Source organism: Ursus arctos, unplaced genomic scaffold (genome assembly GCF_023065955.2).
Source record: "Ursus arctos isolate Adak ecotype North America unplaced genomic scaffold, UrsArc2.0 scaffold_19, whole genome shotgun sequence".
In the NCBI taxonomy this organism is placed as follows: Eukaryota; Metazoa; Chordata; class Mammalia; order Carnivora; family Ursidae; genus Ursus; species Ursus arctos.
Window position 1 is genome coordinate 56,534,106 of NW_026622863.1, and position 18,114 is coordinate 56,552,219.

The window sequence follows — 18,114 nt, forward strand, 5'->3', positions numbered from 1 at the left end:
ACATGGCTGCGCTCAGGGACGCTCGTTTCCGAGAGTTTCTCGTCCGTCCGTGCAGTTTGCGCAGCGTTATCTGTAACTCCCAGCGCCGCGGCGCAGGGGCTGAAGCGGCGGGGCGGGAACAAGCTGGTGCACAGCAACGAGCCGGTGCACGGCCTCGAGGCCCCGGTGAGCGGCGCGAGGACGGCCGCGGCCTTCGCACGGCCGACGCTCACCGCGGGAGAGCTCAGGGAGCCGCCCCAGCCTGAGAAGACGCCGGAAGTGGAGTCGTTCCGGGCCCCGCGGCCAACGTAGCGGGTTCCCGGGAGCTGGGCTTGCGGCCGGGAACCGAGGAGTTCGCAGAGGTGAGGTGTGGTAGCTGGAGATCGAAGTGAGTTCGGGGGAGACCCAGGTCAGCGGAAGAGGTTAAGGAGGGGAGAAGCTCTGCGGGCGTCCGTGGCTCTGAGGCTGGGATGCCTTTGCTACTAGGTTGGGGGCTGCGATGGTCAGTCATTCCAGGTCTGAGACTCGTGAGGTCAGAGTTTGGGCTCCGCGATTGAGAACTGGAGGGGAGTGGGTATTTGTCAGTGAAAGCGTTGTCTGCACTGAATGCGGGGCTCAGTGATGGAGGAGCCGACAGTGAGACACCTGATGACCTTTATCATCCACCCCCCCCTCCCGCCTTCAGTCCAGTTCCTCTCCCAGGACTAGTTTGCAAGTCTCTTTAGGCCCCCACATCACCCGCTCCTTTCGTCCCCACAGATAAGAATTTTAGGTAGATCAAGGATTAAGCAAATCTAAACTGGTAAGTTTTCTGACTTGCCTTCTCACCGCTAGTTTACCTGGATATTTGCTTTCAGATTATGACACCAGTAAAACAACATTTCTAGCCTTCCAATTCTATTTTCCAAAGATACTGCTTATTCAAATAGTATGTTTCAGTTTTGTCTTTTATTTTCTCTGCTTAATTTTCGTAATTCAGATAAACTGGAATCACTGGGATAATCTGCTTTTTTAAGTTACTTTCACATTCTAAGCATTTCCATAAAACAAATTCTCTTATTAAGAATTTTTGTAATGGGGGCGCCTGGGTGGCACAGTGGTTAAGCGTTTGCCTTCGGCTCAGGGCGGGATCCCGGCGTTATGGGATCGAGCCCCACATCAGGCTCTTCTGCTATGGGCCTGCTTCTTCCTCTCCCACTCCCCCTGCTTGTGTTCCCTCTCTCGCTGGCTGTCTCTATCTCTGTCAAAAAAATAAATAAATAAAAATAAATAAATAAATAAATAAATCTATCTTAAAAAAAAAGAATTTTTGTAATGGCTACACTAACACACAAACAGGTAAGAGAAGGAGTGACATTGTGACTAGAATCTGATTAAGTACTTGCATCTATTTGGATGGCTTTGGAATATTTGAAATATTTAGTCATTACTTTTAGGATTTGGCATTTACCCAGTGGTGTATTTCCCTGACTCTTCTCCTTCCTGTTTTTTTTTTTTTTTTTTTTTTTTTTGCCTTTGTTGCATTTGTAAATAGTGTCTTTTTAACCAACCTTTCATTTCTCATTTTTCTTTTCTCCTAATTTTCTTTAGTTGGTAAAACAATTTAAAAATATTATTAGGGGCGCCTGGCTGGGTCAGTCATAGAGCATGCAACTTTTGATCTTGAGGCTGTAAGTTTGAGATCCACATTGGGTGGAGAGGTTACTTAAAAGAAAAATGTTAAAAAAATAAAATTAAATAAAAACATTATTAAACATTATTTTGTTTTGGTCACTTCACCAAACCTTTATTACTGATAGCTTTTTCCAGCTCAAAATTTTATTATGAAATTATGAAAACAATATCTCATTATGAAAAATTCCAACACAGAGAAGTTGAATGAATTTTACTGTGAACATATACCCACCATCTAGATTGTGCCTTTAATGTAACATTTTACCGATTTGCTCTATCAGTTATTTATACTTCTCGGCCCCACCCATCTCCAAATACTACTGGCCCAGTGACAAGTGTGTGGATTTTGGGATGGAATGAATCTGGATTTTTTTTTTTTTAAGATTTTATTTATTTATTTGACAGAGACAGCCAGCGGGAGAGGGAACACAAGCATGGGGAGTGGGAGAGGAAGAAGCAGGCTTCCAGCAGAGGAGCCTGATGTGGCGCTCGATTCCATAACGCCGGGATCACGCCCTGAGTTGAACGCAGACGCTTAACGACTGTGCTACCCAGGCGCCCCTGAATCTGGCTTTTAACCTGGATTCTTGCTCTTACTGGATTACTTGGGTGTCACTGTGATTTGTGATTTATAATAAATATATATTTAGTTTTCCTCCTTCCTGGCAAGAGCTCTTAAAATCCTTGGGAATTTCTAAGCCTTAAGAGTATTTAAGGTGTCTTTTGTTATATTAATGAGACTTATAGAAAACACCTGTGAGTGGGGCTAGTTGCCAGGGGAACCAACCATGTGATTAGGGGGTTGGACTTTCAGTCCTTCCCCATAACCTCCGTGGAGGGCTTCGGTCTGGAGGTGGAATCAATCGCCAATGGCCCATGAGTTAATCATGCCTGTGTAACAAAGCCTCCATTAAAAACCCCACAGGCCACGGAACAGAGAGCTTCCGGGTGGGAGAACTCGTGCAGGTCCCGGGAGAGTGGCAAACCTGGAGAGTGGCATGGAAGCTCCTTGCCCTTTCCCCATACCCTCTACATCTCTTCCGTCTGACTGTTCCTGAGTTACATCATCTTATAATAAGGTGGTAATGTAAGTAAAATGTTTCTCTGACTTCTGTGAGCCACTTTAGCAGATTAATTGAACCCAAGGAGGTCGTGGAAACTGATTTATAGCCAACTGGTCAGAAGTGCAGGTAACAACCTGGATTTGGGATTGACCTGAAGCAGTGGGGGGAGCAGTCTTTCTTTCCTCCCCATAATAACTGCTATCTTGTTTTATATCATACATATCTTCATGCTTTTCCTAGATGTGAATGTATTCACGAACAATACATCCTCTTTTTCTGTGTGTGTTTTAGAAACAGATGAGAATGGTAGTATATGTACGTATTAAAAAAAAATTATAGGTAGTGTTTTGTTGTGGAAGTAATAAATTCCTAACCCACCAAGGGCTCAAATTTGAAATAGCTGTTGGAATTTTATGTCATGTTTTCCTCAGCGTAAATTTTGGTGATCATAGGACTTTTCTAACCTACAAATATATTGTAGCAGACACTGTTGGTTACTTGCTGTTGCAGAAGAGGCAACAAGCTCTTAGAAAGTCCTGCTTACAAGATTGCCCCTTGCCTGACATCTGGGAACTTCGATTTAGGGAGGGTTCTCATCATTCTCTATTGAATGGCTCACTGTGCATAACTGTCCTTTCAAACAGTATGGTTGGGGTGCCTGGGTGGCTCAGTCAGTTAAGCATCTGCCTCCAGCTCAGGGCATGATTCAGAGTCCTGGGACGGAGCCCCGCATCAGGCTCCCTGCTCAGCGGGGAGCTGCTTCTCCCTCTCCTGCTCCCCTCGCCTGTGGGCTGTCAAATAAATAAAATCTTTAAATATATATATAGTTTATCCTAAACACCTGGTCTCCTCTGGGATTCTGGGATTTTGGTATGTGTTAGGCAGTGGGGGCCTATATGAACCCCCAGTAAAAAGCCATGGGCACTTGTCTCTAATAAGCTAACACATTTCATGTGTGTTATCACAACCTGTTGCTAGCGGAAATAAGTATATCCTGTGTGACTTCATGGAGACAGGACTCTTGGGAGCTGGCACCTAATTTCCTCCAGATTTTGCCATATGGACCTTTTCTCTCTGCTGATTTTGCTTTGTATGTTTTTGTGGTAATAAATTATATGCTGAGGCCCGTGAGTCCTACTTAATCACTGAACCTGGGGGTGGTCTTGGGTATTCCCAACGCATCTGCCTAACATCCATTCACTTCCTTCTCCTTTTCTAACAGATTCTCCAGGTGTTCCTTGGTTTGTGGCAACATGTCTCTACTCTCTGCCTCTGTCTTCAGATGGTCTCATCTTCCCTCTGTGTCTGGTACAAGGGGACTTGGATTTAGGGCCCATCTGGATACTTCTGGATTTTCTTATCTCAAGATCCTTAATTATACCTGCAAAGATGTAATTTTCCACATGAAGTCACATTCATAGGTTCATATCTTTTTTTTGGGGGGGTCACCATTCAACCCAGTACAAATGGGTGTGGATTTTAAGGGAAAATATGTCCACAAACTAACCTTTCTTTTCCACCTTCCCTTTCTCACTCATGCTACTTCTACTTCACAGAAGAAAGGCATACTTCCCCCACATTCAGACTGTTATGTTTTATTTCCCCAGGGTTATATAGCCTTTGGGGGCACCAAGTAAAGAGACAGTTACAATTACTGGCTTTGACTTAAGGTGGGTGCACAGCAGCAGTGTCAGCATCTGGGCCCAGAGCGAATGTGTCATCCAAAATGAACTTGCTCTTCATCCCCAGGTCCTGGATTCCCAGGAGTAAGAGAGATCCAGTAAAGCACGAGCAGGAGGCTTCTGGAGTTGCATTTGGCATTTGTGGGACATCCTCGTCCTAAGACTTGAGATTTCTGAACAGAAAATTAGTGCAGATCAGAAGAGACTAACATCCCTCTTACTTGGCATTTCTTACAGAAGAAAATGATGAAAGCCCAGGTGACTTTTGGTTTGTTTTATTGATAATTTGAGTCCTTCGTGGATTTGTGGAGGCCTGAAAAAAATCAGTTCAACTAAATAAAAAGCATAAATTGGGGAAAATGGGCTCTGGGGAGAAATAGACTATACCTTCAAAATCAGGACAGAGTGGGATCAGGAACATGTTCCTAGAGTTCCTACATGACCAGTGCTGGAATATAGCATATGGCTCTGCAGGATCCTGCTGGTGACATAAGCCATCAGAGCGCTTCTCCTACCTCTGAGAGCCACTGCAACCGGAAAATCAGAGTAAGTTACATCATAGGCACTGACTCAGGACAAAGCGGATCAGTTCCTCAGGAGAGGTCACCACTTCATGGCACTTAAGTCTTAGGAACAGTTTTTGATGGTTTCTTTCCAGAGGTGATATGGTGAGCTCTGTGTCCTCATCAGCCTTCTCCTAATCGATGTACCAGCATGGCTGTTGCTCACATGATTATTCTGAGTCCCTGGTGGGACCTGATCAAGTAGAATTCAGTAGACAGGTTTTGAGGAGCCCACAGCCTCGTGACTTGCATACCCACCCTTGCTGCCATCTGGATTTATCCTTGAGTAGAACCTAAGGTGCCAGTAAAATGGCAAGTTTGTACGTTTCCAGAATTCCTCTGTAAACAGGTGGCTAAACTGGTGGTTGAGTACAGATCTGGCCATAGGGAGTTACAAGTTCTGTTGTCTGGTAATGGCTTGGGTTGTTGAGATCCACAAAGGTTATTTTGGAACTTCAGCTTATCTCAGAAAATACAGAGCCTTTACTTCTGTGTTCAAAATCTAGTAGTTACCTCCCACCTTTTTACTGCCTTTATTTTAATTACACAAATGACTCACTGTGGCACAATAAAATGTGTGTGTGTGTGTGTGTGTGTGTATGTATATATATATTTGGTCTTTGTTTCCGTTCCTGGCAGAGCTCCTAAATCCCTCTTATTTCGTGAGTGGTAGGAGTAATTAGTGTCAGATAGGATTGAATTATAGGACACCCAGTGTTGGAGAATGAGAGACTTGGAAAATTGGTACTGTAAAAGACACCACATATTTGGTGTCAGAAAGAACCAGTCTCAGAGCACCTGGGTGGCTTAGTCGTTAAGCGTCTGCCTTCAGCTCAGGTCCCGGTTCCAGCATTCTGGGATCGAGCCCCGCATCAGGCTCCTTGCTCAGTGGGAAGCCTGCTTCTCCCTCTCCCTCTCCCCCTGCTTGTATTCCCTCTCTCTGCCTCTCTCTCTGTCAAATAAATAAATAAAATCTTAAAAAAAAAAAAAAAAAAAGAAAGAAAGAACCAGTCTCAGGACACATTTTCAATGTAAAAGAGTCATTATCTAGTACACATAGTGATAAAATTCCCCTCCATACATTTCCCCCCCTTAATTCTCTGACACATCATAAACAAATGCTTGGTTGTGTGCTCCTGTGTTCTGGGCATTTACCTGTGTGGACATCTATATCTATGGGTTTATATGTGCATGCATGTGTGTGCATACATATACAAGAATCTGTGTAGGTAAATACATCTATTAAGACTTTTTTTTTTAAGATTTTATTTATTTATTTGACTGAGAGAGACAGCCAGCTGAGAGAGGGAACACAAGCAGGGGGAGTGGGAAAGGAAGAAGCAGGCTCCCAGCGGAGGAGCCTGACGTGGGGCTTGATCCCAGAATGCCAGGATCACGCCCTGAGCCAAAGGCAGACGCTTAATGACTGTGCCACCCAGGCGCCCCTTGATTAAGACATTTTTACATGAGTGAAATTATACTATGTCATTCTGATGTCACTAGCATTTAGTACAGTTTGATTGACAAAAAGGTGCTAAAACACATATATTGCAAATGACCTCAGGCTAGCGAGAGGATTTAATGGCTGCATATTACAGAAATCTGTGATTTGTTGAATGAAAGGATGACGGAATATTTTAATGACTTTCTACTTTTGTGATTAACTGAAATAAAATAAGAATACCGAGGTAGCCTACAATGTGAAAATGAGCAGAACAACTTCCTTCACATTTCTCGAGTGGGGAAAACCTCGCCCTTCTGTGTCCCCTTTACTCTCACATCACTACCACACTTATATCACTTCTGATGCCAGATGTGTGGGGATTTCCACTCCCCCCAAGCAATTTTCTGACACCAGCTGGGTTGTCTACAATTCAAATCAATTCTGACACTATCTACCTGGAATTAGTGTGTCAGATCCCAGGTTAAGGGCTCACTCCCACAAGACTCTTCCCCACTCAGATGTGAACTGGAAACAGTAGCTCCCCAGGTTACTAACAACTTCTGTCTGACTTGACTACAAATTGGAAGTTCTCCACAACCCTTCCTTGGGTTCAAATTCAGGTTCAGTTAATTTGCTAGAGTGGTTCACAGAACTCGGGAAACACATTTACCAGTTTATTATAAAAGGATATGATGATAAAGGATAGAGATAAACAATCAGGTGGAAGAGATATGTCGGGTGAGGTATGTGGGAAGGAACATGGTGCTTCCATGCCCTCTCCAGGCACCACTCTCCCAGCACCTCCACATGTTTAGCAACCCAGAAGCTCTCCGAACCCTATACTTTTGCTGTTTTACGGAAGCTTCCTCACCTAGGCATGACTGATCATTACATCTATTTCCAGCCCCTCTCCCTTCTCAAGAGAATGGGGGGGGGGCAGGTCTGAAAGTTCCAAGTTTTTTTTTTTTTTTAATTTATTTTAGACAGAACGAGCAAGCACGAACAGAGAAAGAAACAGAAGGTGAGGGAGTGAGCATTTGAAGCAGACTGTGGAGCCCCATACAGGGCTTGATCCCGCGACCACAAGATCATAACCTGAGCCAAAACCAGGAGTTAGACGCTAAACCGACAGCCACGCAGGCGCCCTCGAAAGTTCCAAGCTTCTAATCATGGCTTGGTCTTTCTGGTGACCAGCACTATCTAGGAGCCCAACCAGTTGCCCCATTAGAACAAAGACACTCATACTGTTCTTAACGCTTAGGAATATATAAGGGTTTCAGGAGCCCTGTGTGAGAAACTGGGGTTAAATATAGAACAGAAGATGATCCTAGGGCCCTTATCACCTAGGAAATTATAGGAGTTTTAGGAGCTCTGCCAGGAACCAGGGGCAGAGGCCAGTATATATATTTTCTATTATCTCACACCTTCCATTTCAATAAAAGGGAAGTGCTCATATTAAACAGGATCTGTCGTTACAGGAATCGCTGACACTGGAGGATGTGGCCGTGGACTTCACCTGGGAGGAGTGGGAGCTCCTGGCCCCCACCCGGAAGGAGCTATACTGGGATGTGATGTTGGAGAACTATAGGAACCTGGTGTCAGTGGGTGAGGACAGCTCCCCTGTCACTCAGACGGTGCCCAGTCAGTGGCCTTTCCTCTCTTAGCTTCTGAGTTGTGGCATATCTGTGCTGCTCTGAAGTGTAGATTCTCTGTTCCCTCCCTGGCCCCTGAAGAGAAGGTATAACCTCTCCTTATCTTAGAGAAAAGCCTTTGATTTGTGAACATGCAAATTGTGTAGTCCCTAACATATACTATTCTCGTATCCTTGCAGAGCCCAGCGCAATCTAGTGAGCCTAAGTCTTCTGTCATTTCCCATAAACAGGGTATCAAGCCAGCCAACCAGATGTACTCTCTGAATTGGAACAAGGAGAACCACCATGGATTTTAGAAGATGAAGATGAAGTCCAAAGTCAAACCCATCCACGTAAGTGAGAGAAAACCAGCAAGGCAGGGGCTGGGGGGTCCGGGGGAGGCTGTGGAAGTCACTTTCTTGTCATTTTGAGAAGGCATCATAATGGTGAGGGTGTCTGAGGATACAGAAATTGAATTATGTATCCCTCTCCCCATATGAGAGCTTTTTCTTTGTGGGAATTTAGAGGAAAATACACTCTTTTGTCTCTTTTTGGAACTAATCCCTCCTTATTTCTTCTTAAACCCCTAGGATTATTCTTGCTTAGATTTCCACATCTTCCCATTCTTCTTCACTTGTCAGAGTTCCTTTCACCTCTCTTGCTATGAAATTCCTCTTTCTGTGTCTCTCTGCTAAGAGAAAACTTTGAATTCATTGTTGTCTTCTGACTAATACAACTTCCTGCCCCATTGGGAAATACTTATTTCCCTCTCTAACATCCAGCCCCATCTAGGATGCCTTGCCCCCATGGTAACCTGGTTTGTTAATATACACTTAATCTGCTTCTTTTTCTCTTTCCCCACTCTGAGCTTCTTTAAAGGTTCTCCTTTTATTTTCTGCTCTATCTCAAAGGCCTTAAAATCTTATTTTATTCAAAATGTTGAGTTCTTGTTCTCTGTGGAGATTTCCAAGTTGAGATCTCCTTTAACATTGTCTAATCTATATACAGTTGACCCTTGAACATGAGTTTGAACTGCATGGATTTTTTTCCATACACTACTATAAATAACTATCTTTTTATGATTTTCTTTTTTTATATATAATTTTTAAGATTTTATTTATTTCAGAGAGAGAGCACAAGCACGAGCCAGGGGGAGGTGTGGAGGGAGAAGCAGACTCCCTGCTGAGCAGAAAGCCTGATGCGGGGCTCGATCCCAGGATCATGATCTGAGCTGAAGGCAGACGCTTAAGCTTAACTGACTGAGCCACACAGGCGCCCCTCTTCTTTATGATTTTCTTAATAACATTTTGTTTCCTCTGCTTATTTTATTGTAAAAATACTGTATAGATTATGTATAACATACAAAATATGTGCTGACTGTTTCGTATTGGTAAGGCTTCTGGTCAACAGTCTATTACTATTTATGTTTTGGGGGAGTCAAAGTTACATTTTTGACTGCCCAGAGGGTTGACATCCCAACCCCTGTGTTGTTCAAGGGTCAACTGTAGCCAGCCTGTTTCCATGGCAGCTCCCTCAGAGTTCACACTTACAAAGGAGAATGGTCTTCCTGTAAGAAATTCCCTTCCTATCTTCTTTATTAAAGTTTTAAAAAAATATTTCCTGGGTTTTTGTTGAGGTATAACTGACATATTAGTTTCCAGTTTCATCATTTTCTTTTTTAAGATTTATTTATTCCAGAGAGAGAACGAGCTCAAGTGAGCCAGGGGAGGGGCAGAGGGGAGAGAGAGAAACCCAAGCAGACTCTGCACTGAGCGCAGAGCCCAACACAGGGCTTGATCTCACAACCCCAAGATCAGACCTGAGCCAAAGCCAAGAGCTGGATGCCCAGGCAACTGCACCACCCAAGTGCCCCATCATCTTTTTAAAAATTGAGATTCTCGGGGCACCTGGGTGGCTTAGTCGTTAAGCATCTGCCTTCAGCCCAGGCCGTGATCCCAGGGTCCTGGGATTGAGCCCTGCATCGAGCTCCCTGCTCTGCTGGGAGCCTGCTTCTCTCCCAGTCCCCCTGCTTGTGTTCCCTTTCTTGCTGGCTGTGTCTCTGTCAAATAAATAAAATCTTAAAAAAAAAAAAATTGGGGCACCTGGGTGGCTCAATCATTAAGTGTCTGCCTTTGGCTCAGGGCGTGATCCCAGAGTCCTGGGATCGAGCCCCATGTCAGGCTCTTCCGCTGGGAGCCTGCTTCTTCCTCTCCCACTCCCCCTGCTTGTGTTCCCTCTCTCGCTGCCTGTCTCTCTCTCTTTCAAATAAAATAAATAAAAATCTTTAAAAAAAATAAAAAATAAAAAAATAATAAAAAAATATTGAGATTCTCTTCTACTTTTATACATCTTAAATCCTGGCCATGCTGGGATTACCTTGAGGCTTGTCTGCTCTCTGGGGTATTTAAGGTGTCTGCTATTCCTCTTCTTTAATTAGGAAAGATCTTTATATAATTTCTCATTCTCAGTTCCTAGCCTAAAGCCTCATGTCCGCTTTACTGTAATTCCTTTGTATGTTTGTTAATTTTAATCTTTCGTAGTTCAAGTTAGATTTCGTTGATGGATTCTTTTCCCTAAAGCTTTCCTTTTTCTCCCCATAGAATGATGACATTAAGTCCCAGTTGACCATATTACCATCCATGACACAAATTTCACTTCTTTCAAAGACCTAAGTCTCTACACTCAAAAAGGAGGAGGCATAAATATAACAAAAACAAATATGCAGTTTCAGTTTTATAAGATGAAAAGAATAATGGAGATAGATAGTGATGATGGTTACATAACATTTGAATATCTTTAATACCACTGAACCGTAACCTCAGAGTGGTTAAGATGATAAATTTTGTGTTACGTGTATTTTATCAGAATTTAAAATATGGCAAAAATACATAGAAACTGTGTCTAGTGGTGAAAAGGGCTGTGAACACCAATCCATTGGCATAGTGGAACAGTGGGTGATGGGGTTGGGGCCTGCCCTTTTACGAATAGGAATGCCTGTATAATAGAAGATGCCTGTGAGCAGAGGATGAGTGACATGAGTAGGTTTCCTGGATGAAAAATGAAGAGAATGGGAAGTGCAGAGCTAGAGGCAAGAGTGTGTTTGAAGAACATCAAGGAAACCTGTGTGGATAGAGCAGAGTGCGCAAAAGGGAAAATTATTGGAGATGAAGTTAATGGAGTAGTAGTGATAGGTTGGTTGGTCACATAGGGCCTTATAGTCCATTTCAAGGACTTGATTTTACTCCGGTGAAGTAAGGAAACATTTGGAAGTTTAAAGTTTAACACAGTGATAATATAATTTATATTTTAGAAGTGTCACTTTCACTATGGGTATAGTCAATCCTATGCTGGTATAGGGCAGGAGTTGAAACAAAAAGCCAGATAGGAGACCTAGTTATTGGTGACTTCACTAGGCTTGAGGTGTACTGGAAGATTCTGGAGATATATATATATGTGTGTGTGGGTGGGTGTGGGTGTGTGTGTGTGTGTACGAAGGCTGATTGAATTTGCCATCAAAGTAGATATCAGGTATGTTAGTTTCTTATGGCTGCATAATAAATATTACAAACTGGGTGGCTTAAAACAACAGAAATTTATTCTTTAATAGTTCTAGATGCTAAAAGTCAGAAATCAAGGTCATGTTTCCTCCAGAGTAGAGACAGGAACCTTTTCTTGCTTCTTTCTAGTTTCTGGTGGTTGTTGGAAATTCTTGGCCTTTCTTGACTTGTAGAAACATCTTTCCAATCTTTTTATCTGTCATCACATGGTCATTTCTGTGCATATTTCTTTGTCTGTGTCCAAATCTCCCTTTCCTTATAAAGATACCAGTCATTGGCCCAGCCTAATCCAGTATGACCTCATCTTAACTTGATTATATCTGCAAAGACTATTTCCAAAAAAGGTCACATTCGCAGGTACCAGGGGGTTAGCAATTGAATATATCTCCTTGGGGAACAAAATTCAGCCCATAACATGGAATAGGAAAAAAAACGATGAATGATGATGCTAAGAATTTTTGGCCTGAGTGGAGTTGTCATACGCTGTGACAGGGAAGATACGTGGAGGAGATTTGGGCTGGGAAATCAGGAGTTGTATAATGGAGATTCTAAGTTAGATGTGCTTGTTAGCATCCAAGCAGAGCTTTCTGCTACAGTTTGATGTACCTGGAAAGTTCAGGGAGAGGTTAGGTGTGGAGATAGAAATCTGGACCAGATGAGATCTTCTCGGGACTAGATCCAGATAAAGAAAACAAGAGTCTTGGACAATTAGGGACCAACACATGAGTGTGTAACAAACATGGCAGGGAGAAAGCACGTGATAAGCAAGTGTTTCGTGAAAGACAAAGCCATAAACATTGTCTTGAGAGTTGCTGAAGCATCAAGATAAGAACTCAGGGATAAGGATGTCATTTTTTGTTTGTTTTTCCCACTCAAACAATAGGTATTCTTTCACTTTGAATCCTTTCCATGAGTGGTTTATGCTACACAAAAATATAGTAGTATCTTTCTTCTCTGAATTCCCATTATACTTTGTGCGCCAGTCACACCAGCCACTCCTAAAGATACTGTATCTGTATGATGTGGAGATACTTGAGTTCCACTCTTGAGTCAAGGGCCTGTTTTTCATTCCTCCTTGTGCAAGAAAATGCAGCTTAGTCATCCATTTATTTCTTTATCAAACGACTATAGCTAGGCTGGGGAGAGACCACACTTTTCCATCTCTCTGTCAAGCATTTCTTAAATGCCAGGTTTTTATTGAAGGGATTTTCAATATAATCCTCGGAAAGTCTGGTTTTATTAGAATATGGGTATTCTGTGGCTATGTCTTTATGCAAAGAGTGCTATTGTGACCCTAGCTGATGAACTGCAGTCCTAACACACAGTAAAGGAGACTGAAATTAGTGGGAAACACAGAAATGTTTTTCTACCACCACCCTTCAAAACATCCAGATTTCTTCGAATTTTCATTTCCTATGCTTCCTCAAACCAGGGTTACATTTGCAACTGCCTACTTTATTCTTTTTCTTGCGTGTTTATTGTTTCTCTTTCCACCCCTACAATCTGACTTCAGTGAAAATAAAGAATATTTTTGTGTTTCCTAACACTTAGGACTATGCCTGGTATACGGTACTAGCCACTTAAGAAGAATGTATGGAATGAGTGAATAGCCATCTGTCACCATTTTGAATCAGGTGTCTCTCCAGCCTCTGTGATCTGATGCTGCTAGTGACTTCCTTGTATTTTACTGTCTCCAGGGTCCTACGTATAAAGCAGACAATTTTATTTGTTTGTTTGTTTGTTTGTTTGACAGAGAGAGGTAGAGAGCAAGCACAAGTAGGGGGACTGGCAGGCAGGGGAGAAGCAGGCTCCCCACTGAGCAAGGAGCCCGATGTAGGGCTCGATCCCAGGACTCTGGGATCATGACCTGAGCCAAAGGCAGTTGTTTACCCGACTGAGCCACCTAGGTGCCATAAAGCAGACAAATCTTGATTCACTGTGAATTTACCCTGTTTTACACTGATAGCTGTCATCTTTTGATTTGTTTGTGTTTTATATTATTGTGTTTTTAAACATTTCTAACAGATAAGGAATTAGTGTTTAATGAGTACCAATTTTTAAACATTTCCAACAGATGAGAAGTTAGTGTTTAACAAGTACAGTGTTTTTCAGTTGGGGAAGATGAAAATGTTTTAGAGATGAATAGTGGTGATGGCTGCACCACAATGTGAATGTACTTAATGACACAGAACTGTACACTTAAAAATAGTTAAAATGCTAAATATTATCTTATGTGTATTTAACTACAATTCTAAAAGTTTTTTTTAAGCTTTATTTATTTAGAGAGGGAGAGAGAGGGGAGGGGCGTAGGGAGAGAGAAAATCTTAAGCAGGCTCCATGTCCAGAGCAGATTCTGACGTGGAGCTCAGTCTCACAACTCTGAGATCATGACCTGAGCCAAATCAAGAGTTGGATGCTTAACCAACTGAGCCACCCAAGCACCCCTAAAAGTGTTTTGTGTGTGTGTGTGTGTTTTTTAAAGAGATAAGGAATATATATAAGGATATACTTGGAATTTCTTTTTGGTTGATATCATAGGTTTCCCACTAAAGAGCCAGCCATCCCACAATATATTTTTTTTAAGATGTATTGATTTATTTTAGAGAGCACACAAGAGAGCAAGAGTGGGGGAGTGGGGGCAGAGGGAGAGACAGCCTTTTTCTTTTTTTAAAGATTTATTTTAGAGAGCATGCATGCAGGGGGAGGGAGGAGAGGGAGAGAGAAGCTGACTTCCCGCTGAGCACAGAGCCCGATGAGGGACTTGATCTCACAACCCTTAGATCTCACAACCCTTAGACCTGAGCCGAGATCAAGGACTCGTAACTAACTGAGCCACCCAGGCACCCCAGGGAGAGGGGGTCTTAAGCAAACTCCATGCTCAGTGTGGAGCCTGACCTGGGGCCTGATCTCACAGCCCTGAGATTACTACCTGAGCTGAAACCAAGAGTTGTACGCTTAACCAACTGTGACCCAGGAGCCCCCCCAAACAGTATTTTTGGAGCAGTTTTATTCCATATGATGGTCACAGAAGGATTCTCTTCTTTCCTAGAAATTCAGAAAGTTGATTATCATCTGCCTCAGCACTTACAAAACCCAAAAGTGCCAAAGAGAAAAGAACAGTGTTATGAACTGAACACATGTGGAAATATTGTTCATCAGAGCAAAAGTCATTTTCCTTTCAGGCCAAATCACGATCGGTTTCATTTACACGGAAAAACTTTGAAGCCACACTTAGATTTAATCAACCAAAGTAGAAGCTATGACATAAAAGAGCCTGCTGAGTATAGTGGAGATGGGAGATCCTTTCCCTGTGCTAATCATAAGCAAACTCATACTGAAATTAAATTTCATGAAAGTAGAAGACCCATCAGCTCTAAGTCACAATTCATTAAACATCATCAAACACACAAAAACAGAGAAAGCCCATGAATGTACTGAATGTGGGAAAGCCTTCCTCAAGAAGTCTTGGCTCACAGAACATAAGACAATTCATATGGGAAAGAAACCCCATGGATGTAGTGTATGTGGGAGAACCTTTTCCAAGAAGTTCAAGCTCACTGAACATCAGCAAACTCACAAAGGAGAGAAACCCTATGAGTGCTGTGAGTGTGGGAAAACCTTCCTCAGGACATTTCAGCTTACTGAACATCAGAAGACTCATAAAGGAAATAAACCACATGGATGCAGTGTATGTGGGAAGGCATTCTCCAGAAAGTTCAAGCTAACAGAACACCAGAGAACTCATACAGGAGAGAAACCTTATGAATGTCCTGAATGTGGCAAAGCCTTCTGCAGGAAGGCAGAGCTGATTATACATCAGAGAAATGAAAGAGGAGAAAGGCCCCATCAATGCAATGAATGTGGAAAAGGTTTCTCCAGAAAATCACAACTCATTCTACATCAGAAAACCCATACAGGAGAGAAATCTTACATATGCAGTGAATGTGGAAAAGGTTTCATTCAGAAAGGCAATCTCCTTATACATCAGCGAACTCACACTGGAGAGAAACCCTATAGGTGCACTGAATGTGGTAAGGCCTTCAGCCAGAAGGCATGCCTCATAGCACATCAGCGATTTCATACAGGAAAGACTCCCTTTGTATGTACTGAATGTGGAAAATCTTGTTCACAGCAATCAGGACTCATTAAACATCAGAGAATTCACACAGGAGAGAAACCCTATAAATGCAGTGACTGTGGGAAAACCTTCACTACAAAGACAATGCTCACTGTCCATCAAAGAACTCATACAGGAGAGAGACCCTATGCATGCAATGAGTGTGGGAAAGCTTTCTCCCACATGTCATGCCTTGTTAAACATAAGAGAATACACAGAAGAGAGAAACATGTAAATTCAGTGAAGGTTGAATATTCTTCCACAGAGGGTCACAGCTTATTAAATACCAGTGAATTCACTCAGGAGAAAAGCCCTGTTAATACGGTGACTGTGCAGATGCCTTCTATGATCTCTCAGACCTCATCAAACATCAGTGGGTTCCTCACAGATAGGAATGCAGTCATAGTGGGACAATCAGTTGTCAGATGTGCACCCTCAGGAGATATCAGAGAGTCTGTACGAGAAAGAAGCCTTATGAATGCAGTAAATGTGGTCGTGCCTTCAGTGGTCAATTACATCTTATTTTATGTCACAAAAAACACATAGGAAAAAACTGGTACATTCAATTTGGAAAAGCCTTGAGCAATAATGTCTAGCTGATTATATGGTTATATATAAACAGAAAGCCTATGAATGCAGAGGCTAGGAAAGCTGTTTTTTGGAAAACAGACCCCGTCTGTCATCAGTGATCACCACAGATCATCAGTGAGCTTATAGTGAGTAGAAATATGACGGTGGAAAAGTCCTTACCCTCAATATGTGTCCGTTCATACTGGGGAGAAACTGTTAGAAGGCAGTGAATGTGGCAGGATTTTCAGTGGTACGTTCTGCCTTATCCATTAGCAGATGAAATCACAGAGAAAACACTGTTAATCCACTAATTGTGAAATACCTTTAACAAAATACTAAAGTTCTTGTGAAGCAAAGAAGGCTTCTGAAAGTGAGAAATGTTTGAGAGCTTTATGTACCTTTTCCAACTTGACCTGTACATCACATGATACACCTGATGGGCTTTTTCAGACAGGATACCTTGAACCACATTCCCAGTTACCATGTTAATGATTCCATAATTTAGAGGAGTTAGTCTCTGCCCTACATCAATGGTTAACATTATCACATTATATTCACTTTTCCCATTTGTGGATTCTTTTTCTAAAATTATCTTCAGTTCCCACCCAATATCATATGATGGTTAACTGTTGCATTTCTTTGGCTTTAGATTTAAGTTTTATTTCAGGCAACTGAAGTCCTTCAAAAATGAAATGAATCTATTAAACTCATGAATATAACTGAATGCCTTTGAATGAACATAAATTGAATTTAAAGGTAAGACCAACCATTATACAATGTCGTCGTAAAAGTGATTTTTAAAATTTTCTAAACTTGAAAAGGTAGAGAAACCATGTTTGCAAAATGGACTAAAAGCCCAAGGACAATTAGTAACTTAAACTTATAAAATAAATAACAAAATACATTCCAACACAGCTCTTGGTAATTTTTTTGGAAAACATAAAAAAGTAAGGTAGGCAATTTGAATACAGATTAAGATGACTACCTCCATCCTAGTTCTCCTCCTTCCTGGATTAATAAAATTATTATTCTCAGAATGCTGGGAATTGGAAGTTCTAAACTCATAGATAACTATCCAGTTGCACTCTTCCCTTGGAGGTAGTACGCTATCTAACCCTACCTTTTGCCTCAATGATGGAACCACCCTGACATTCTTCCTGGCATCTAGTCCCATTTTCTCTCAGCTCAGAGGGACTCAGTCCTACATACACAAGGAAGAGAAAAGTAGATCTTCATAGAATCAACCCTGGCCTGATGTACTGCATCAAGCCAGAGAGACTTTGAACTGGACCTGAAATAGGCATAGAAGCTGGAAGAGCAGGCTGAATTTAGTGCTGGACTGAAACACTAGAGACCCGTAACCAGCCTGGAAAGTATTTTCAGAATCTAGTATGTGTAATTTTTTTTTTAAAGTAGGCTCCATGTGCATTGTGGAGCCCAGCATGGGGCTTAAACTCAGGACCCCGAGATCAAAAGTTGGACGCTCAATTGAGTCACCTAGGCACTCCTGATATGTATAATTAGTTGAACGTAGTCAGGGGTAATGGTAGGGGCTGGCATAAAACTAATACAGGAAGAGGTTCAGACCAAGTCCCCTGCTGGAAAAACTGCAATCTGAAAAAGGGCATTAGATTAGATCTCAGAGAGAAAGTAGAGGCCTGTCAGTAGATGAGGTATTTTAATGGCATTTAGACAGGTGATTTTTTAAAATCAATGACATAAACACCACTAGAATCACTTGGAGAGAACATCTCAATTGTTAAAGATTTTGATATGGAATATAAAGACCTTGGGTCATGTATAAACATTACTGTATCAATTTCGATACAAAGC

At 42.1% G+C, this 18,114-nt stretch overlaps 2 protein-coding genes across 11 annotated transcripts in view; one reads left to right on the plus strand and one right to left on the minus strand.

Annotated features, from left to right (window-relative positions):
* Positions 1 to 18,114, minus strand: part of ZNF613 (zinc finger protein 613) — a 55,540-nt gene that overhangs the window by 32,914 nt on the left and 4,512 nt on the right. The window lies entirely within an intron of this gene.
* LOC130544166 (zinc finger protein 613-like) lies at positions 4,862 to 16,257 on the plus strand. Its single transcript, XM_057314660.1, is given in 5 exon segments — positions 4,862 to 4,945; positions 7,885 to 8,011; positions 8,289 to 8,390; positions 14,644 to 15,002; positions 15,004 to 16,257. Coding segments are annotated over 5 exon segments (1,926 nt in total).